The 24,325-nt window shown below is 42.0% G+C and overlaps 1 protein-coding gene across 2 annotated transcripts in view; it reads left to right on the plus strand.

The window, feature by feature from the left end:
- Positions 1-24,325, plus strand: part of LOC116966099 (dynein heavy chain 5, axonemal-like) — a 350,576-nt gene that overhangs the window by 250,648 nt on the left and 75,603 nt on the right. For both annotated transcript variants that reach the window (XM_033012270.1, XM_033012280.1), the window contains 3 exons: positions 2,316-2,486; positions 5,857-6,235; positions 12,561-12,832. In XM_033012270.1, coding sequence (XP_032868161.1) covers positions 2,316-2,486; positions 5,857-6,235; positions 12,561-12,832 — 822 coding nt within the window. The remainder of the gene's footprint in view (positions 1-2,315; positions 2,487-5,856; positions 6,236-12,560; positions 12,833-24,325) is intronic.

Consider the following 24,325-nt stretch of genomic DNA (forward strand, 5'->3'; position numbering starts at 1 on the left):
GTGATATTTTGTTTATGTTATCTCTCCTTATTTTTATTCAAAATGTAGCATTTCACATTATTTTAATTTAATTTCATCTGCTACTTGTCTGTCCATGTTGTCTGTTTATATATGTCTCCTTGCAGTTTATTGCGGTCCACAATTCTTTTGTCTATATCTCCAAATTTATTGTAATCTTCAAAATCTAAAATGTTATACTGCATACCTACATTCGTCATAAATATAAATAAGAAATAGCACTGGTTCTTCCATTAGACCTTGAGGACCCAGATTCATAACTCTCTGGGTGAAGAAGTTTTTCCTCATCTCAGTCCCAAATGGCCTACCCCTTATTCTTAATCTGTGACCCCAACATCGGGAACATTTTATCTGCATCTAGCCTGTCCAATCCTTTAAGAATTTTATATTTCAATAAGATGCCCTCTCATCCTTCTAAATTTCAGTGAATACTATCCCAGTCGACCCATTCTTTCTTAATATGTCAGTCCTGCCATCCCGGGAATTAACCTGGTGAACCTACACAGCACTCCCTCAATAGCAATAATGTCCTTCCTCAAATCAGGAGACCAAAATTGCACACAATACTCCAGGTGCGGTCATAACAGGGCCCTGTATTATTGCACTAGGACCTCCTTGCTCCTAAACTCAAATCCTCTCACAATGAAGGTCAACATGCCATTAGCTTTCTTCACTGCCTGGTGTACCTGCATGCTTACTTTCAGTGACAGATGTACAAGCACACTCGGGTCTCATTGCACCTCCCCTTTTCCTAATCTGACACTATTCAGATAATAATCTGCCTTCCTGTTCTTGCCACCAAAGTGGATAACCACTCACCCAACCTATCCAAGTCATGCTGCAGCCTCATGGCATCCTCATCGCAGCTCACACTGCCACCCAGCTTTGTTTCATCCACAAACTTGGAGATGTCACATTTAATTCCCTCATCTAAATCATGAATATATATTGTAAATAACTGGGGTCCCAGCACTGAGCCTTGGGACACCCCGCTAGTCACTGCCTGCCATTCTGAAAAGGACCCATTAATTCCTACTCTTTGCTTCCTGTTTGCCAACCAGTTATCTATCCATGTCAATACCCTACCCCCAATACCATGTGCTCTAATTTTGCACACTAATCTCTTATGTGGGACCTTGTCAAAGGCTTTTTGAAAGTCCAGATGCACCACATCCACTGGCTCTCCCTTATCCATTCTACTTGTTACATCCTCAAAAAATTCCAGAAGGTTAGTCAAGCATGATTTCCCCTTCATAAATCCATGTTGACTTTGACCGATCCTGTCACTGGTTTTCAAGTGCGCTGCTATAATATCTTTAACAATCGACTCAAGCATCTTCCCCACTACCGATGTCAGGCTAACTGGTCTACAATTCCCTGTTTTCTCTCTCCCTCCTTTCTTAAAAAGTGGGGTTACATTGGCTCCCTCCAGTCCACAGGAACTGATCCAGTGCCAAGAGACCATTGGAAAATGATCACCAATGCATCCACAATTTCTAGGGCTACCCCCTTGAGTACTCTGGGATGTAAACCATCAGGCCCTCTGGATTTATCTGCCTTCAGTCCCAACAGGTTTGTTTCACTGAACACTTTCGTTCAGTCCACTTGGACCTACCTGATCTCCCGGTTGCCAAACACTTTAAATCCCCTTCCCATTCCACACTGACCTTTCTGTCCCAGGTCTCCTCCATTGTCAGTGAGGCCAAATGCAAATTGGAGGAAAAGCATCTCATATTTTGCTTAGGCAGCTTACAACCCAGTGGTATGAATATTGATTTCTCTAACTTCAAGTAACCCCACAGATTCCCTCTCTCTCCATCCCTCGCACACCCAAGTTGCACCAGCTTCTCGTTCTCACCTAGCAAACAGCTAACAATGGCCTGTTTCCTTTATCATCGTTACTTTTTCACATATCTTGCATTCATTTGTTTTATATCTCTCTACATCGTCTATATCTCTTGTTTCCCTTTCCCCTGCCCTACAGTCTGAAGAAGTATCTCAACCTGAAATGTCATCCATTCCTTCTCTCCAGAGGTGCTGCCTGTCCTGCTGATTTCCTCCAGCATTTTGTGTCGATCATTGGGCCGAAGGGCCTGTATCTCGAAAGTCTAGAGACTGACAACAGGAAGAACCCAAAATGTTTCTTATTTGCTGCAATATAATCTGGCAGTGTTGGCATACACTGGTTGCAAATAAATTTCAGTCACATTGCCCTCATAAGATTGGAACAATGCCTTTCCAGGCTCACTTTACTAAATTGTTTTGAGTTAATATTATATTTTCATGTTGTACATTAGGAACTAGAAGCAGAGAGAGTGCAACTGATGAAAGAAGTCACATCAAACAAACGAAGAATGCAGGAGTTGGAAGATAATTTGCTATATCGTCTAACCAGCACTGAAGGGTCACTAGTGGAGGATGAATCATTGATTGAAGTGCTCCGGGTCACCAAGATAACAGCTGAAGAGGTAAAAGAGAATCGGAAAAAAAGTTTTAATTTGTAGCTGGCAAATTTAATCCATGGAATTTCTTTCAGTTACATTAGTTCATTTCTATTTTATTCATGTAATGTTGTTCTTCTTCTTCTTTTCGAGTCTTTGAAGCTGGTTGACTATATGACAGTTTCCCATTCCTTTACACAGTCCTTTGCGTTTTTGTTGAACACTGCAAGATCCTTTGAGCTGCACTGGTTGGGTAGTAGGGGGCAGACAAGGCAGTGCTGCATTGTATGGTCCTCTTCTCCACATTCACAGGTGGTTTGGCAAGTTTCATAGCCCCATCTGGCCATGGCAGCTTTTGATCGCCCTGTTCCTGTTCTCAGGCGGTTGAGCGTCTTCCACTGGACCCATGGTGCTTCTGAGCCCGGAGGGAGGGCTTCAGAAGGAGGGATACCCATGTCAGTAGGAGGGGGGGTCGTCCTCAAGCCTTTTTGTCCATAGTTGGAGTCTGGTTTCTTCCCGTGATGTTATTAGGGGCTGGACATGGCTGAGAAAGCTTCTCCTGGACTTCAGCCGATGGGCCGGGGGTACACGTCCATAGAGGAGGTGGCGTTCGTCACTGGTGGCCTTGGTCATCTCTACTCGGCTGGTGACTTCCCGTCTCACATCAGCAAGGGCAATGCCAGCGAGGAGGTGCAGGTTGTTTATGTTGGTGGGCTTCAAGCAGCCAGTGATTGAGCGGCAGGTGTTATTCAACGCTGGGTCTAATTTCTTGGCATGGGATGATCTCTCCCAAACAGGACACGCATACTCCGCAGAGGAGTAGCACAGGGCCAGAGCAGTAGATCTTAATGTGTGTGCTGTGGCTCCCCATTTGGAGTTGGTCAGCTGTAATGTTGTTAAACATGGAGGAACCCTGATTCATCAAGTGAGAGTTGGTAATTGTTTGGCATTACTGGTTGAACATGACATTGCTTGGGATTCTGACGGAGGAGTCGGTTAAAACATATGATTCTGTGAAGACAACTATGTCAGGCTATGGTTGTGAGGAGGACATTGTAGGGAAAAATGTGCTGGGAGCTCCTTTGCTGTGTCCATATTCACTGCCTTGGTCAATGCCAGATGGTCCATTCAGTTTTATTCTTTCCTAGTTTCCATGTGGCAAAAATGGTGCAACTGAATAGTTTGTTCTGCCATTTCAGAATCGGCATAGGTCAGGATTGTAGATGACCTCCTCTGAAGGACATGTGAAGTAGATGTATTTTTACGAAAATCCGGTAATTTTAGTAGTTGTCTACCAGGACTAATTTTTGTTTTGTTCTTCCTAATTCCAGCTTCTCAACTGAATTTAAATTCTGCAGCTGCTCTTTCAGAATTTGACCTTGGGTTTCTGGATTGTTAGTTCAAGGAGCAGTTACAGTGTCAATTGTTTTTGGGGTTTTTATAGGAAGCTGGCTTTATGGGAAGACAGATCGTAAGGAAGAACAGAATTTGGGACGGATCTATAACAGTAGCTTAAAGAGAGGGAAAATAAGAATATTTCAACTCCATTCAGTTGGTATTACAAACTTCCTTTTATTACTAATATTTGATGCAGGGAGCCAATAAATCCATTTTCAACTCATGGATTTCAGCAATGCAGTGGTTCTTGTTTAAGGGAGTAAAAAGATGTGAAAAAAAATAGCAATACATAGCACATAGAAGCACATGAACATGCCCTTTGGCCCACAATGTTTGTGTCAAACATGCCGTTGAACTGATCTCATCTGTTCGTATATGATCCATATCCCTCTATTCCCTTCCATTTGCCTGTACATCTGGCCGCCTGCAGCGGCGACTGTGGAGGTTTATGACGGGAACAATGGAGGAGGACTGACTGTACTTTGTGCCTTCCACCACAGCGAAGAATGCTGTGTGGATGTTTGTGTTAAATTTTTAATGTGTATTGTGTGTTCTTTTTTTGATTGTACCGTTGCTGGGAATTTTATTTCACTGCACTGTATTGTGTATGTGATGAATAAAACTTGATTGATTGATTGATTGATTGCTGGATTGATTGATTGATTGCCTATTCAATAGCTTCTCAGATGTCACAATCACATCTGCCTCAACCAGCTCCCCAGGCAGTGCATTCCATGCCCCCACCACTCTCTCATTCTTAGTCATAGTCATAGTCATACAGCATGGTTACAGGCCCGTCGGCCCAACTTTCCCATACCAACCAACATGCCCCATCTACACTAATCCCACCTGCCTGTGTTTGACCTATTTCCCTCTAAACCTATCCTATCCATGTACCTATCTAATCATTGTGATAGTACTTGCCTCAACTATCTCCTCCGGCAGCTTGTTCCATACACCCACCACCCTTTGTGTAAAAAAGTTACCCCTCGGGTTCCTATTAAATCTTTCCCCCCTCACCTCAAACGTATGTCCGCTGGTCCTGGATTTCCCCAAAACTGGGCAAGAGACTCTGTGTGCTTACCTCTCATGATTTTATACATCTCTATAATATCATCTGTGCTCCAAGAAATAGAGTCTTACTGTAGATTTAACCTCTCCCTATAGCTCAGGCCAGCGTTCTCCCTTGAAATAATTTTCATGTCTCAGGGAACTCCTACATAAGAATTATTATATATCTTTATTAATCTTTCTTTCTCTTTCATAAACTTAAAGTTCATAAAGCAAACATAATACATTTTTCTGATAACTGGTTTTAGCAATAAATAACACGTTTTTCTCAAGGTTATTGACAATGCAAAAAAAAACCTGAAATCAAACTGCTTGTTCAAGAGACCTCATAAGGAGGTTTCATTCACACACAAAAATCAACCATATCTGTAAACAAAAAAGAAACCCAAATAACCAACATCATAAATAACACATATAAGCAGACGAAAACAGGTACTAACCACCACAATAAACTTAATCGTTTATTGATAATACATGAATCCGTCACGTGCAGCTCCTGTCCACTGGCCACGAAAGGCCTCATATTTAGCGACGTATAGATGTTGCTAAATATATTCCCTATGATTATTATACTTTTAAATGATGTAACAGGTTGAAGACTTTATTATAATACCCAAGAATATGCCATATGTGTATAATAAAATAACGAATATGAAATTAAACACAAAAATGACTCAAAAATGTATTTACATATGATTAGCCTATTTATCGCTCGGAACCCCTAGCGACCTCTCGCGGAACCCTAGCGTTCCGGGAAACGCTGGCTCAGGCCCTCGAGTCCTGACAACATCCTCGTAAAACTTCTTTGTACCCCTTTCAGCTTCCACAGAGAACATAACATTTTGTCTTTTAACCTGAAAAGGGGATTTTATTTCAAATGTTTTATGTTGTGGTAATCAAAAGCTTAATTTATTTTTATTGTCTTCAGGTGAGTGACAAGCTGAGCATAGCTGCAGAAACAGAGGTGAAGATAAATGCAGCTCGTGAGGAATATCGCCCTGTGGCCTCGCGTGGTAGCATTCTTTACTTCCTCGTTGTTGAAATGAGTTTAGTAAATGTGATGTACCAGACCTCCCTTCGACAGTTCCTGGGTATTTTCGACATATCCATGGAGCGATCAGCAAAATCACAAGTTACTTCCAAAAGAATTGCCAACATCATTGAATATCTCACCTATGAAGTATTCAGATACACTGTACGGGGCCTGTATGAGAATCACAAATACCTCTTTACTCTGCTTATGGCACTAAAGATTGATTTGCAATGCAAGAAGATTTCTCATGAAGATTTTCAGACTTTGATTAAAGGTAATCGTTGACAATAACATTTCTTAAAATAATATATGTGATTCTACATGGTGAATTAAATTTGCTTTGCATTAGTGAGGCTAGATCTATAATCTCTTTCTGCACTGGAAATATCAGATGCAGATTGGGTTTCACATTGTGAAACACTTCTGTTCCACGCAAACTACCCTGGGCTTCTATTTGCATCAGGACTGACCAGTTCCAATGAAAGAGCGTAAAGTTGCAACATGAACTCTCTTTTACTCTCTTCATAGCTGCTGCCTGAACTGTTGGATATTTCCAGCACCCTTTTTCCCCCCAGATTTCTGGCAACTGCTCTGTATCTCACTCCTTTAGTTTTGTTTTTCTGTCCTCACTCATCCTCTTCGATTTGCATCTCTTCTAATTACCAAGTCTTCACCACTCTTCATCCCTTTTTGTCATTTGGCGCCATTACCATTTGCATCACACTCTGATTTGATCTCAATTCTTCCATAAGTGTTTGTTTTGTTCTTTCTATTCTCCCCTTTTTCTGCTACTTGAATCATGCTTGTTTTCTGACCTTTTTTTTCTGATCAGCGATCAGTGATCAACATGAATTGTTAACTCAATTTCTTTCTGCACAGATGGGCTACATGATCTTTTCAACGATATTAATAGGTTAATACTAATCTGTGATAATCTGATCAGTGATAATCATAGATTAATACCAACTCATATTAGGTAAAAACATGTTAAATTCTAATTATTCTTTCAGTGACGGATCAAATTACCAGATGGTTTATTAACTACTACTTTAATCTTGGTGCATTTTACAAACTACATTAATGTAACATTTAACATTTCATCATGTTGCAAAAATAACAAAACAGTGTGATTGATTGTACATAAAGCTACAAACTGGAATCATCTACATTCGGCATAATTAAAATGCAATACCAGGGAGAGTTGCAGGCAAAAATATGCTTCGAAAGTCTTTGATCAAATAGCTGATCATTTAGAATTGTTTATATTATCAGGCTAGCCTGATATTTAATTCTGGATTAGGAAGTCAGTGGGAGCCAATACTGTGTTTCGTTCACGACATAAAGCACTGTGATGACCAGAATAAATACAGTGAACACTTTGACAGCAAAACCTAATATATATAAAATTTATATCATCCAGCCCTTGTGAATAAATAAATAAAGAATAATATGTTATCACTATTGGCATTATGATTGAATGCATGAGGAAGAGCCGAGTTATTGAATCAGTGGCTTGCTGTTGGACAATTTTGGAAATGTAGCTGAAAGTGCTTATTCAGCTATTCTGTCTTTTCAAGAACCAGTACAATAGCACTCATTCATCCCGCATGAATCTGTAGAATGAAGCATTTTAATTAAAGGATTAACTATATTCATAGATCAAATTATAGAAAATTGTCAGCTTTAAATATCACCTTTAAATAATTAAATGAGCTGTTAACTTAATGTAGAAATGAATGTGTTAACTTTACACACTGCCCCAGAAGATATGTAGAACATTATGAAGACACGGAGTGAAGAGTTGTGCACACATTTACTTAACTAAGAATTTCAATCACATATTTTATTTTTATCTTGACTGATAATAGCATGAAATAAATGGTAATTTTCCAAAGAAAAGCTGGCCCAATTATTTTTGGATTTATTGTTAATTAAATGCTTATCAGGATTGTAAGTATACAAAATTTGCCCTTTTTTTAGATTTCACAAGAATGCAATTTATTGGATGAAATGTGATCACAGAATTATATGACAAAATTCTGTGATAAAATCATAGTTATGCAGCACAATAGCAGTCTCATTGCCTCCAAGCACGGACTGACCATAATGTATCCTCAAACATCCTTTTTGGCAAATCCCACACTAATCCCATTTTATTCTCCCCACAATCCCATCAATTTCCTCCAGATTCCAACATTCACTTTGAATAAATTACATCGGCCAATTTACTTACCAACCTGCATATAATTGGCACAAGAAGCATTTCAGCCCTTGGTCAATGGAGGTTTGTAACTGGACAATCCTCTCAGTCCAATTTTCCCTTCTTGTTCTCCATGACCCAGTAAATTATTCTATTTCAAATGCCTATCCAATTCCTCTTTGAAAACCCTCTAATTGTCTTTCACCAACAGATAAAGCAGTTTGGCAAAGGGATAGACACTGTTTTCATGGGCCTAGTGATGGATTTCTAAATTAAATATATCAAATACAAATGAAACTTACCGAATAGTGAAAGGCCTGGATAGAGTGGATGTGGAGGGGATTTTTCCACTAGTGGGAGAGTCAAGGACCAGAGGCCACAGCCTCAGAATAAAATTTCTGTAACCTTTGAAAGGAGATGAGGAGGATAGAGGGTGGTGAATGTGGAATTAATTGCCACAGAAGGTTGTGCAGACCAAATCAAGGGATATTTTTAAGGCAGAGGTTGAAACATTTTTGATTAGTAAGAGTGTCAGAGGTTATGGGGAGAAGGCAAAAGAATGGGGTTGAGATGGAAAGATAGATCAGCCATGATTAAATGGCAGAACGGACTTGAGGGGCGAATGGCTTAATTTTGTTCCTATAAACTTATGAACTTAAGAACATAAATCATTTAGGGAGTCTAACCGATTACTTTGTTTAGAATGCAAAATCTATACCCTCACCTCTGGGTTAGAGGAGATGACCTGGTCTCTTGGTTGCACAGCCCTTGTCAGTCCAGATGTTCAAACATGAGTAATGTGCTGGACTCCCAACAGCTCAATTTGTAAATTGCAATTGCAATTTGTACCTTTTTAAGAAAGGTCCAGAAATAGAAACAATCAGAGAGTTCTTGTGCCTGAAGCTTCAGGAGCAGGTAGAATGTGATGCCACTGAAGAGTCTATGGGAGAAGGTTCTTTGCAGATGGGCATATCTTTTCCCCTTGTACCAAGGTCCCCATTGTATGTAAAAGGCCTGTCCCACTTAGGCGATTTTTTTCGGCGACTACAGGCGACTAGGCTGTCGCCACATGGTTGCGGGGTGCCGCCTGTATGGTCGTGAGTTGTCTCCTCAAGTCGCCTAAAGAGTCGTAACTTTTTTCTTGTCCCGGCTGGATTTTGAAATGTTCAAAACCGTTCGGCGACTGGGCTTGACGTAGCTTGTCTTCTCCTGTCGTAGGTTGTCGCCAGGATGACGCAGGTTGTCCCCAGGTGACGTAGGTTGTCGCCGGGTGATGACTTCGGTGAATTCCATTGGCGACTACCTACGTCAACAGGCGACAGGTACCGGCGACTGAATTGTCTTCAGTTCTCGCCGACAGGGTCGTAGCTTGTCGCGGGTTGTCGTAGGTTGTTGCCTGGGTGGTCATGGGTTGTCATAGGTGTGGTCGTAGGTCGACATCCTAATGGGCAGCCGGTTGTCAGTAGCTTGCCGTAGCTTGACGTCGACTAGGTGGTAGGTTGTCATAGACATTGTCGTAGGGGGGGGTCCAGTTGCCGTTTTTTTGGTGTCCTGCTACAACTGTGACTGTCGCCGGCTGTTGCCTAAGTGGTACAGGCCCTTAACAATGTTTCCAGTAATGGTGTGTGGCCAGCTGTGTCACTAATGAGCACCTGTTCGATCTCTGAATAAGAAAACATGAAATGATGAATATATGCCCATGATTCTCCTTTGAGATTTGGGTGTCAGTAACATGGCTGACATTTATTATCCTTTCCTGAATGTATTTAGAAGATAGTTGGTACTTTCACAAACCGCTGCAATTGGAGATTATATGATAATAACTTCTAGAGAAGCATCAATCAATATAGAACATAAAATCTATTTCAGTGTATGTAGGTTGCTCCACATACTGTTTTAATCAACATATAGATTTCTAAGTAGATTTAGTCTTTCTGCAAAACATTTCCATGGTTCGTTTATTGTGGTATATTTCCAACTAAGATAGTCTTGAACATTTTCTCCTTTGCTCTTTACCATTAATCACTCATTAACAAGCAATAGTCAAAACTAAAGCCAAAGATGGTGTTAATGGCCTACATGGAGCAATTTAGTGGAAGCTGATGAACCATTTTACTTCTATTGCACTTATGGTTATTGGCTATAATATTTTATGACTGTGATGTGTAATGGGTGGATTATATTTGCAGTGCCACAAAGTTATAAAGCCCACACCTTCTCATCGCTGTAAAATTACTAACATAAGGGTTGTGGCATTTTGAATTCTCATTTAAAATTTTTAATTGATTAAAATTTTCAAGTAATTTATGCCTAGCTTAAGGGAACTGTTCTGTGATTTAAAATTATATTGTAGAGTCATGGTCATAGAGTCATACAGTTTGGAAACAGGCCCTTCAGCTCAACTTGGCCACACCGACCAACATGTCCCATCTACACTAGTTCCACCTGCCTGCATCTGGCCCATATCCCTCAAAACCTGTCCTATCCATGCACCTGTCCAAATGTTTCTTAAACATTGCGATACTACCTGCCTCAACTTCCTCCTCTGGCAGCTCGTTCCATACATCCACCACCCTCTGTGTTGAAAAAGTTACCCTGCAGGTTCCTATTAAATCTTTCCCTTCTCACCTTAAACCTATGGCCTCTGGTTCTCATTTTCTCTACACTGGGCAAGAGACTTTGCAGCTATCCTGTATTGTTCTGTCATAAATGATTTTGGGAGTAGTATCTTGACTTTGTATATTCTACATACTCCAAGACAATCTCAGCTAATATTAGTTACAAATCATGATATATTCTATTAGACATTAAAACATTGGGAATTAGATTATGTATATAAGCTTTTTTGCTATGATGTAGCAGTGAATTAATGCTGTACATTGTCTCCTGAAAGGCTAACAGGAGCTGCTCAGTTGATCTTTATTGCTAAATGTGGAAAACAGTTGAAACACTATTCAAGTAATTTCAGCTACCTTGATAACAGTGAGATCTTAAAATCTCCCTATATTTGTACACAGAACATAGAACATTTAAAGCTCTGGATTAGGACCTTCGATCTATGATGTCTGTGCTGACCATGACGTTATATTCCTCCATCCCCTATTTATGTGTTTGTCTAAAAGACTCTTAAACTTTACTATTGTATCTACTTCTACCATTTCCCCTGACAGCAGGGTATGTGATGGAAGCAGAGACCTACCTTACTGTAAAAAAAAAACCTTGCCTCATAAATCTCCTTTACACGTTCCTCCTCTCACCTTGAGCATTTGCCCTCCAATAGCTGACATTTCCACCATGAGGAAAAGACACTATGCTCATAATTTTATACACTTATCCTTCAGCCTCAGTGCTTCAGAAAAAGCAATCCAAGTTTGTCCAATTTCCTCTAATGGCTCATACTCTCTAATCCTGGCAGAATCCTGATGAACCTCTACTGCACCCTCGCCCCAACCTCCACATCCTTCCTGCAATGCAGCAACCAGAACGGCACAGTTGATGTCAAGTGCTGTAGTCCTGCCATATTGCTCTTTAATTGAATGAATGTTTTATCTGACTTACAAATCAGATTTTAGCTTTTGAATACAATTTTAATAGATCAAAAACACACAAAAAACTGTTTACAACAATGGCAAATAATGTGCCCAATCAGAGAAGAGCTAATTGGACAGAACCGAAACTTGAGACTTGAGTGAAACTACTATTGTAGGTTTATTAGATACATAAATGTTGGCTGGTTTGGAATTGTTTTTAGATTCAAACAGAGATCCAGCATGGAACCAAACCATTGGTCACCATTTACTATCAAGTGCCCATTTTTTCTCACACAACTAAGCTAACTCGCTTTATTCTCCCCACATTTCCATCAAATTCTTGCCCCGGCCCAAATTCCATCACTCATCTGAACACAAGGAGCATTTTAAGTGGCTAATTAACCTACCTACCTACTTGCATGTTTTTGGGAAAGCAGAGAATCGGATGTATGATTTCAGGGAGAATGTGCACATGCCACACAGTCAGTACTGGGAGTTAAAAAAGCTAATAAGCTAATAAGCCACTTGTCTTCCTAATTACTAGTCGCTTGCCTGCTAACATTTTGTGATTCCTACGTAAGAACACACAGATCCTTCTGTACATCACTCATTTGCAATTTCTCTCCTAGAGCTTCCTTAGAACTCAGTTGTGTCGAGGCTCACAGAAGAAGTGGGCTATTGGTCAGTCTGGCCAAAATCTGTTGCAACTGGTGCTAAAGAGTATCATAATATGAAAGCAGGGTGTGCTAAATGAGATATAAAAGTTAACCATGTTATATTAAATTTGAAAGTTAATAATGAAATATCACAGGAGATGATGTTACTTATTGAACAGCAATAATCAAATCAACATAATTTTACTTTTCCAGGTGGGGCTTCCTTAGACCTCAATTCTGTCGAGCCTAAACCAAAGAAATGGATTATTGACATCACCTGGTTAAATCTGGTTCAGCTCTCTCAATCGTACCCATTCACTCAACTACTTGCTCAAGTGACCAACAATGATAAAGCTTGGAAGACTTGGTTTGATGAAGAAGATTGTGAGGAATTGCCTCTCCCTGATGGATATGACACCACTTTGGACATATTCCGCAAATTGCTGCTTATTCGGAGCTGGTGCCCAGATCGTACTATTGCTCAGGTAAATACTTATGAATATCTATTTGGAGCAGTGTATATGCAGCATAGGTATTAAATATGTACTACACAATGGAGACTGCCAGTCATAAATTGTATTGAAGTTCTAACAGTTTTTTCATGGTTATTTGCACACATCCGGAAAATTAGAACATGTGAGGCTGCTGTTCATTGATTACAGTTCAGCTTTCAACACTATAGTCCCCACCAGACTTGCTGATACGCTGATTGAACTGGGACTGAGCACCCCACTGTGTGTCTGGGTCCTGGACTTTCTGACCGCCATGCCCCAGGTGGTCAAGGTGGGCAGACACACCTCCAACCCACTCACCCTGAACACAGGATTCCCCCAAGGTTGCGTCCTCAGCCCCCTACTGTACTCCCTGTACACACATGACTTTGTGGCCAGGTTCAGCTCCAACTCCTTCATTAAAGGGGCTGTCCCACTGCGGCGACCTAATCCGCGAGTTAAGAAGAGTGTCTTCGACCTTCAAGCTCGAGGGCACTCGCCTGGAAAACCTCGAGCTAGAATTCGGAGGGGGCGCTGCTCTGGCAGCAGCCATGTCATGCAGCTCGTCAGTTTTTCAACTTTTTTTTATTTTTTTAGTATGTTTTAAAGTCTGTATTTAATGTTTCTTCGTGTGTTTTGTGTGGGGGGTGGTGTGGGGGGGTAAGGGGAACCGCTTCGGTCGCCTCCTCCACGGAGAGGCGAGTTTTTCCAGGTCGCCTCCCCCGTGGCCTAACATCAAGGATCGACGCAGCCTTTCCCGGAGACGCGCCCGGGGCTTCAGCGGCGGGCGCAGCGTGGACTCTTGATGTGGAGCGGGTGAGCCCTCGCTGGGGCTCGCTGGAGGGGAGCGCTCCGTTTCGCTGGCCCGGGGCAGCCGGCAGCCTGAAGTCGCAGCCTGAAGCCGCAGTCTGCAGAGCTCCAGCTGGTGCGGCGTCTACAGCCCGGGATCCCTCGTGGGGGACCCGGGGGAAGAAGAAGCCATCACTGCCGGCCCGCGGCCAACTTCTACCGCGGGTCCGGCATGGACTGACCATCACCCCTGGAGGGGAGCTTCGACCGCCGGCCCTGCAGTCTACGGTGCTTCTGGCTGCGGCGGGGACTTAAATCTTGACCGCCGGCCTGCAGCCTACAACAACTTAAAGCCGCGGTCTCCGGTGAGGAAGAGCCGATCCTGGACTGACTCTGGACTCTGGTCCTGTCCACGGGGGGAAATGGAGGAGGACTGGCCAAATTTTGTGCCTTCCACCACAGTGATGAATGCTGTGGTGGATGTTTGTGTTACAGTTTTATTGTGGTTGCGTGTTCTTTATTATTGTATCGCTGCAGACAACCCAAATTTCCACCAGCCTGGCTGTGTGGTAATAAATTATATCTAATCCAATCTAATAGATCATCTGTGTTGAAACCGCGAGCTTGATCGATCGACCGCACACACACACACACACACACACACACACACACACACACACACACACACACACACACACACACGCACACACACACACACACACACACACACACACATCGTAAAGGCAGGGGCCAGGGAAAGTGGGTGAGCGCTGTTTGAAATTCACACCCGCGATGAAGAGTAAGGTTAAGACCGCTGCCACAGTGTATGGTAAGTCCTTTAGAGAGCGTGGAGGGGGTGAGAAGGGGAGAGAGGGGGAGAGAAGGAGAGAGCAGGGCCAGATTTAGATGAAGAGAGGCCCCAAGCTGTTCCACTTGTGAGGCCCCTCCCAATCCCCCACCCCCACGACACTGATCTGTTCTGTATTCATGCCTACTATATTCTGTTGTGCTGAAGCAAAAGTAAAAATTTTATTGTCCTATCTGGGACACATGACAATAAACTCTTGAATCTCTTGAATCTTGAATCTTGAATCTAGATGAAGATGGTCCATGGGACCGATTTGCAGCCGAGCGAGGTCAATGAGATATTGGGCTGGAAAGCTGCGTTTTAAATTTATTTATTGCCAGTGCTAGTGTTGAGTTATCGGCTTAAAATGCTATTATTCTGAAATGGAGGGTAAGGAAAATTACTGAAGGGTTGTTTAGAGACTACAGTGAGTTGTGACAGCATATGTAAGAAAGGCCTATGAGTGTCAAAAATATTATACACCTTGCAGGGCTCTCCCTTAATTTTTTTTCTCTGTTGTCAGCCGGGCAACCTTGGCAGCTTTTTAGGTTGCCAAATGACAGTTTAGTTGGTCATTTAAGATGGCTTGCATGACGCGTGCGATAATGTGCTCGGACGAAGTACGTAGTTACCAGTCGGAATTATGTTCAATGAAGCATTCACATATTATTTCTGATTTAAATAAAGTCACAAACTAAACATATTCACCAATCAAGACATGATATATACCACAATGACATGCAGCTAAATTATAATACAGTATATCAACTCTTTTTACACTTTGCAATGAATGTAATTTATATTATTTCTTTCCACTTCCAAACAAAAATGTGGTTGGATTATTCAGCATATGATCAGCCTCGGTGAGACCAAGCGCAAGCTTGGTGATCGTTTTGCACAACACCTCCATTCAGCTCGCAACAACTAACCTGATCTCCCGGTGGCACAACACTTCAACTCCCCCTCCCATTCCGAATCCTATCTTTTTGTCCTGGGCCTCCTCCATGGCCAGAGTGAGGCCCACCGCATATTGGAGGAGCAGCACCTCACATTTGCTTGGGTAGTTTACACTCCGACGGTATTCTCCCTCCTTCCCCTCCCATTCCCAGCTCTCCCACAGCCGGATATTTATTGTATCTGCCTCTTCCTTTCTTTTTCGTGTGTCCCCCCCCTCCCCCGACATCAATCTGAAGAAGGGTCTCGACCCGAAACGTCGCCTATTCCTTCGCTCCATAGATGCTGCCTTACCCGCTGATTTTCTCCAGCTTTTTTGTCTACCAATGGGATCCCACCACTGGCCACATCTACCCATCTCCTCCCCTGTTGGCTTTCCGCAGAGACCGCTCCCTCCGTAACTCCCTGGTCAATTCGTCCCTTCCCACCCAAACCACCCCTCTCCTGGACCTTTCCCTTGCAACCGCAGGAAATGCTACACTTGTCGCTTTACCTCCCCCCTTGACTTCATTCAAGGACCCAAGCAGTCCAGGTGCGGAAGAGGTTCACCTGCACCTCCTCCAACCTCATCTATTGCATCCGCTGCTCTAGGTGTCAGCTGCTCTACATTGGTGAGACCAAGCGTTGGCATGGCGATCGCTTCGCCCAACACCTCAGTTTGGTTCGCAATAACCAACCTGATCTCCCAGTGACTCAGCACTCCAACTCCCCCTCCCATTCCGAATCCAACCTTTCTGTCCTGGGCCAGAGTGAGGCCCACTGTAAATTGGAGAAGCAGCACCTCATATTTCGCTTGGGCAGTTTACACCCCAGTGGTGTGAACATTGACTTCTTCAATTTCAGGTACTCCCTGCTTTCTACTCCCCTTCCCAGCTCTCCCTCTGCCCACTGTCTCCGCCTCTTCCTTTCTTCTTCCCATCCCCCCCCCCCCCCCCACCCTCACATCAGTCTGAAGAAGGGTCTCGACCCGAAACGTCGCCTATTTCCTTCGCTCCATAGATGCTGCCTCACCCGCTGAGTTTCTCCAGCATTTTGGTCTACCCATTCACACAAGTTCTGTTATCCCACTTTCCTCACCCACTCCCTACAAATTTGGGACAATTTTACAGAGACAAGTTAACCTACAAAGCCAATGCATCTTTGGGATGTGGGAGGAAACCCACACGCTTGCAGGGAGAATGTACAAATTCAACACAGACAGTGCCCGAGGACAGGATCGAACACAGATCTCTGGCGTGTGAGGCAGCAAGTCTACCAGCTGTGCCACTATATTTTGTTTTCCAACACACAAAAAATTATACGTTGGTAACTTTGGTTACTAAAAAAATGAAAATATCAATTTTCAGTCTTAAATCTCCAAGTTACGCTATGTCCCCCTTTACAGCTACTGTATGTTCTAGTTCAGTTCAAGGCTATGGGGTATGGACTATTGGCTATTGGCCATAAAGTTGCTGCCTAAAAGTGCCAGAGACCCGGAATTGATCCTGAATATGGGTGCTGTCTGTATGGTTTGCTCCTTTTCCCTTTGATCGCTTGGGTTTTCTCCGGGTGCTCTTGTTTCCTTCCATATTCCAAAGGTGTGCAGGAACCTATTTCAGACCCAACCCAAAACATAATATTTTCCTTTTGTCCAGAGATTCTGTCTGACCTGTTGAGTTACTCCAGCTTTTTGTGTATATCTTCAGTTTAAACCAGCATCTGCAGTTCCTTCCTCCATACACGATACAATACGATAGAACTTTATTAATCCCAGGAGGGAAAGTGTGTGTGTGTGTGTTTTTTTTAATATATATATATATATATATACACACACACACACACACACACATATATATATATATATATATATTTATATAGTTATATATTCATATATAAATATACACTGTTTTATTTTCTTGTTTATAACATTGTTTACAGAGTACTATGTTTACATATTCTGTTGTGCTGCTGCAAGTAAGGATTTCATTGTTCTAACTGGGACATGCGAGAATAAAACACTCTTGACTCTTGACTTACGTTGCTAATGTGTGGGATAGAACTAGTGTACGGGTGATCGGTGGTCGGCGTGGTGGGCTGAAGGACCTGTTTCCACACTGTATCTTTAAATTAAACTAAAAACACTAAAACCAGAGGGAGTCTAAAGAAGGGTCTCAACCCGAAACGTCAACCAATTTCTTCTATCCAGAGTTGCTGGCTGCTCCATGGAGTTCCCCCGCACAATTAAAGCATGGAATAGTCTTCACCCTACCATAGTTACCCAACCAGACGCAACTACATTTAAGGTACCTCTTTTTTCCCCAAGAACCCTTTTTTGCTGAAGTCCAAGTCGAGGGTCAAGAGAGTTTTATTGTCATGTGTCCCAGATAGGACAATTAAATTCTTGCTTGCTGCAGCACAACAGAATATGTAAACATAATCCAGAACAGGAAATAAAAGTTCAGTGTGTTTATATACCATAGACCATACATATACACAATAACTCGGCTTGTACTCGCTAGAATTTAGGAGATTGAGGGGGGATCTTATAAAAACGTACAAAATTCTTAAGGGGTTCGACAGGCTAGATGCAGGAAGATTGTTCCCGATGTTGGGGAAGTCCAGGACCAGGGGTCACAGCTTAAGGATAAAGGGGAAATCCTTTAAGACCGAGATGAGAAAAATATTTTTCACACAGAGAGTGGTGAATCTCTGGAACTCTCTGCCACAGAAGGTAGTTGAGTCCAGATCATTGGCTATATTTAAGAGCGAGTTAGATGTGGCCCTTGTGGCTAAAGGTATCAGGGGGTATGGAGACAAGGCAGGTACGGGATACTGAGTTGGATGATCAGCCATGATCATATTGAATAGCGGTGCAGGCTCATAGGGCCGAATGGCCTACTCCTGCACCTATTTTCTATGTATCTATGTATAAATAAACAGATAAAATGCAATAGGCTGTTATTGTTCAGAGTTTGGAGTTTGGTGATGGACCCTCAACCACCTCCAGTTTAAATTCCATTTAGAAGATTTTTGGAGGACCAGGAAACCAGAAGCAAGAGTTACTCCAGCTCCAGGGAGTGATTAGGCGTTGTTTTTCAGCGGTCGCGGCGAGGCGGCGACTGGACAGCAATGGCGGCCAGATCTCCCACAATTCAAAGCGAGTAAGAAAGTGCCCAGCGCCGACCAGTTGCCGTGGCAGTGCGCAAGTGCAGGGCAGCCCATGATGTGCTGACCTTGGTTGTGCGCATGTGCAGGGGGAGGATGTGCTGGCCATAGCAGTGCGCATGTGCAAGGCGGCCTGCTCTGCCGGCGGATGAGGAACGAGAGGAGAGCGAAGATCTGGACACGGACGGCGGGCGGAGACGGAGAGTTACACAGAGAGAGAGATAGAGAGGGGGGCCCGCTCAGAGTTGAACGGCAGGTGTCCTGCCTTGGCCGGAAGCCCCCAGATTTCGAGGCCTATGAAGCCTAGTGGTAAATCCGGCTCTGGGAGAGAGAAGGAGAGAGAAGGGGGGGTAAAGGGTGGAAGAAGGAGTGGAGACACTTATAAGAAGTTTAATAAAGTTTAGCGGTCGGTTTTCCCTGGTCCTGAAAACTCCAATGAGCCAATCAAAATGCCCGGTCAGTGAAGGAGATTGCCTACGGCTGCCCTCGACTGCCTGTAACTAAATAGCGACCTCACTCCACTGCACTACGAGTGAAAAAGAACCATGCTGACCAAATTTTACTCGTGGAAAAATTTTCAACATGCTGAAAAATTTTCCGCGACCTACCTGAGGTCACGAGTATTCTGGAACTTCCCTCGAGCATGAAGGAGAGTTCCAGTGACCTCATAGGACCTCCTAGGACCAAGTGTCGACCATGCAGTTGAGTTTGAGTCAAGGGCAAACTCTTCTAAACTCGCGGATTAGGTCGCCGCAGTGGGACAGCCCCTTAAGTTTGCTGATGACACAGTGGTGGTGGGCCTGATCTCCGATAACGATTAGAAAGCCTACCAGAAGGAAGTGGCTGATCTGGCATTGTGTTGTCAGGATAACAGCCTCTTCATGAATGTCACAAAAACTAAGGAGCTGATTGTGGACTTTAGAAGGGCACAACAACCAAGGACGTATACACCACTGTGGATTAATGGGACTACTGTGGATAGGGTGAGCAGCTTTAAATACCAGGGAGTCCACATCACAGAGGAACTGACATGGACAATACGCATTGACACACTGGTGAGAAAGGCAAGGCAGCGCCTTTAACACCTCAGGCATCTGAGGAAATTCAGTCTCCCTGAGGATCTTTCAATCCTTCTACTCTGGGGCTGTAGAGAGCATCCTGACAGGAAAAATCACTGCCTGGTTTGGCAACAGCTCTGCCCAGGACAGGGGCGCTCCGCAAAAAGTAGTGCATTCGGCCGAACGCACTATGGGAACTACACTCCCCCTCCCCCCCTTGCAGGACTTATACACCAGGAGGTGCAGAACCAGAGTCTGTAGGATCATGAAGGACCCCCACCACCCCAACAATGGACTGTTCCAGCTGCTGCGGTCAGGCAAGCGCCTCCGCAGTCATGCAGCAAAAACAGAGAGACTGAGACGGAGTTTCTTCCCACGGGCGATCAAGACTGTATCTCGCCAGGGCCCCCACCATGTCCCACATGTACTGCCCATCTCATGCGCACATACACACACGCGCACACACACATAGATACTTATAATGCATACATATACTTATTTATATCTATTTATATTTCACTTCAACTGCAAATAGGGTTTGCTCTTTTTAGTGTAAATACGGCAAATATTGTTGCCGTATTTACTTTTAAAACTGTAAAACTTTATTTATTGTAAATACTGGTTCTGTTGTTTTGCACAATCCCGTATGCATTGTCACTTTCATGTCACTGTACATCCTGTATGTGTATGTGACAAATAAAGTACTTGAATCTTGAATAAGATATATAAACAAAGCCATTCTGTCTTCTTTATTCAAGCAGCCAGAAATAAAACCCTAAAACTATCATTTTTGTGATCAGGATGGTTCCTAAATGATTTCTGGACTTTTGTCTTTGTTATTCTTTCCAAAATCTATTTCAGGCCCCTCAAGCCTGTTTGTGTAGAAATGAATGCCAACCTTCAATTTGTCTTTCATTAGTTTGGAATTCTGTTCTCTTGACAAATCCCCTTTAAAGTAATTTTTTTCTTTCGGTTTTCACCATGTAAGACTGTAAAAATCATTCATAGTATAATTCCAAGATAACCTGCCTGGCACCTCTTTTCAAGACTGAAAGCTACTTGATACTTCTCTGAACTAACTTTGGTGCTTTAATGCTTCTGTGCCTCACTGATAAAGACTGGATACAATAATTGGGATGTCATCTGACCAGAACATTATTCAGTTTGATTTTAATGTTTTGCCTGTACATTTCAGAAGTCTATTTATTCCGCTTTCCTGTACTGTTCACTGTTGTCAAATCTTTTGCCTTGTATTTTATTCAATTTCATCTTTAGCTATTCAACATAATTTATGGATTAAATTTGTTGCCAACTTTTCTTGCTCTTTGGTATTTTCGATTTGTTCATATGAAATTTCATTTTTTATTCATTTAACACTTCTGTGCTTTCTCCAATTTACTTTGTATTTTCCCTTTGTGCCCTTAAGAATAAATTGACATTCCTACTTTAATTTTTATTCTGTACTTTACTGTGTGAATATTGATGAGGTTAATAGCACCTACTGTTCTTTTGTAGTATATCAAATAGTAACTTCCCAAGCATGCACATGTACACTGAGAGAAAAATCAGCAAGGTGTGGTCCAAATTATGTTGTGCTCCAGATGTTGTTGAAGTGCCAATCGTGAGGCTGCTAAATAAGTTGAGAGCCCATGGGATTTGAAGACAGATGCTAGCATGAATCAGATTGGTTGAATGGCAGAAAGCAAAGAATTAGTATAAATGGGGCTTTTCCTGGTTGGCAGCCAGTGATTAGTGGTGTTCCACAAGGGTCGGTGTTGGATCTGCTACTTTTCACATTGTATTTTAATGATTTGGATGTTGGAATTGATGGTTTTGTGGCCATGTTTGTGGATGATTTGAAGATAGGTGGAGGGGCAGGTAGTGTAGAGGAAGCAAGGAGTCTGCAGATGGACTTGGACAGGTTGGGAGAGTGGGCAAAGAAGTGGCAGATTAAATATGACATAGCAAAGTGTGCAATCATGCACTTTGGTAATAGGAACAAAGACTTGAACTATTTGCCAAATGGGGAGAGGATTCAGAACTCGGAGGTGCGGAGGGACTTGGGAGTACTGATGATGCAGTATTTCCAAAATGTTAATTTGCAAGTTGAATTAGTAGTAAAGAGCCAAATGCAATGTTAGCATTCATTTTGAGAGGACTAGAATATAAAAGCAGCAATGTAATGCTGAGGCTTCATAAGGCATTGGTCAGACTATATTTGGAGTATTGTGAGCAGTTTTGGGCCCCATTTCTGAGGAGGGATGGGCCGGCATTGAAGAGGGTCTAGAGTGAACGAGAATGATCCTGGGGATGATTGTGTTAATGTATGTTGAGTGTTTGATAGCTGTGAGCCTGTACTTGCTGGAGTTTAGAAGGATGAGGGAGAAACCTCATTGAAATTTACTGAATAATAAAAGGCTTGGATAGGGTGGATGTGAGAAGATGTTTCCACTAGAGAGTCTAGGACCAGAGGACAGCGTCAGAATAAAAGGATGTGCCTTTAGAGAGATGAGGTATTTTTTTAGCCAGAGGGTGTTGAATCTGTTGAATTCATTGCCACAGACGGCTGTGGAGGCTAAGACTTTGGGTATTTTTGAAGCAGAGATTGACAGGTTCCTGATTAGTAAGAGTGTCAAGGGTTATGGAGAGAAGGCAGAAGAATAGGGTTGAGAGGGATAGATAGATCAGCCATGATTGGTGGCGTACACTCGATGGGTCAAATGGCCTAATTCTGCTCCTGATTGATGAACTTGTGCACTATAACAGTACATTTGCAAACCCTCAAAAAATGAAATGGTCCTTACCTGCATATTGAAAGGCGTAAACAACATGGGGCAAGCAGCTTGAGCTGATAAGCAGAAAGTGGTGCCAGGAGGCCTGCCAATATCATATCTGCTCCTCTTGGCAACACGATCCAAGCACCTACCATCCTCTGTGTGTAAGCAAAAAACCTGCCTTACACATCTCCTATGAACTTAAAGTTGTGAACTCTGGTATTTGACATTTTCAACCTGGTAAAAAGGTTATTTTATCAGATATTTTACTATACCTTTTCCAGAAGGACTTTAACAATTAAAGAAGATGAGTCAACACCACCTTCTCAGGGCAATACATGTTAACCTTGTCAATAATGCCCACATCCCAAAATATGAATCAAGTAAAAAATGTGAATTCTTACAAGCAACCTCTTTGACCCTGAATTTTTAAGCTTCAAGTCACATTCTGTCAAATTTAAATTGGCGTCAGAGGTCTAATTTATCTTCTTGTTTCAATGATAATTCTTTTATCTGACTGGGTGACAGGCTGTTTTTGACAATCTGGATTGTCCCTATAACAGTCAAATCAATTGTCAAAAGTCTTGGAAAAACTCTCTCTCTACAATAGCAACTGCCCCTCCATTATCGATGACTGCAAATTCTGGTCATAAACCGCAGATGTGATCAGTTTGTATGAATTTTAGAATCCACTGATATATTAAAAAGGAGTAGTGGATTCATCATTAGAATTTCATCTACTACTTGACTTTAAAAAATTACTTGATTGCTAATCTGGAGTCACAGACTGAGTCATGGAGCTAATCAACATGGAAACAGGCTATTCGGCCCACCTTGTCCATGCTGACCTGGTTGGCATACTGGGTGCGTCCCATTTGTCTGCATTTGGTCCATGACCCTCCAAACCCTTCATATTCATATATTTGTCCAAATGTTTTTAATTCGTAATTGAACTCACTTCCTCTGACAGGTCTTTTTAGATATGGACTACCTTTTGAGTGAAAATGTTACTCTTGAGTTTCTTCTTAAATCTCTCCCCACTCACCTTAAGCCTATGCTGCTTTCGATTATTTTTTAATCTATTCCCAATAATTCAAAATAATTATAAACATAATTAATTCCCTTCTGAATTCACATTGCTTGTTGCAATTGCATAAATATTTCTCATCACTAAAAAGGAAAAATAAATTAAATATATGTTATTTAATGTTTTGCAGCAGTGATTTCTCGAGAATTGCATACTGAGTTAATTATTAATACAGTAGCTTTGTCATCATTATGTTCGGTTGTGAACAGAATGTCTTGATAGAGCATATGCTCATAGTCACCAGGGTACGATGTTAGTGAAGTATTGTTGTTCACGTTTTATTTAAGGTGTTATGTTCAGTGTGTTGCATATGATTTTAAAGGTCAGCTGTGCAGCATTCTTAAGTTTCTGAAATTTATACTCCACTCAAAAACACCAAAGGGTGTTTAAAGTGAATGAGTTACCATGGATACAACAGCCACTTATTGGTAAGAATGTGTATGAATCTAATTGCTTATTTTAATTTGTAAATAACCTTTGTGAAAAATAACTCTGAATTGATACTTCACTAATGTGAGGCAATAATATGTTTCATACTTTACAATATAAATTACAATAAAAAAACATGGAATATTTAAGATTTCAAATTATGACCATTTACTAAATGGTGTTTGTTCTTTTACTAATGTCAGTCATTTAATTGATGGGTTCAACTAGTAACTTTTCTCTAATAGCTTGGTTTAGTCACTCCCTGAGGCATTTGCAGACCATATTATGTTCTCAGTTACTGAACATGGAAATTATCTCATGAGGAATTCAACATAAAAAAATGATCATACTTGGATCAATTCGGTCATTATGCTTGTTAAATAGTTTTCCCATGCTCTTGCCTGT

The sequence above is a fragment of the Amblyraja radiata genome, chromosome 2 (genome assembly GCF_010909765.2).
Source record: "Amblyraja radiata isolate CabotCenter1 chromosome 2, sAmbRad1.1.pri, whole genome shotgun sequence".
In the NCBI taxonomy this organism is placed as follows: domain Eukaryota; kingdom Metazoa; phylum Chordata; class Chondrichthyes; order Rajiformes; family Rajidae; genus Amblyraja; species Amblyraja radiata.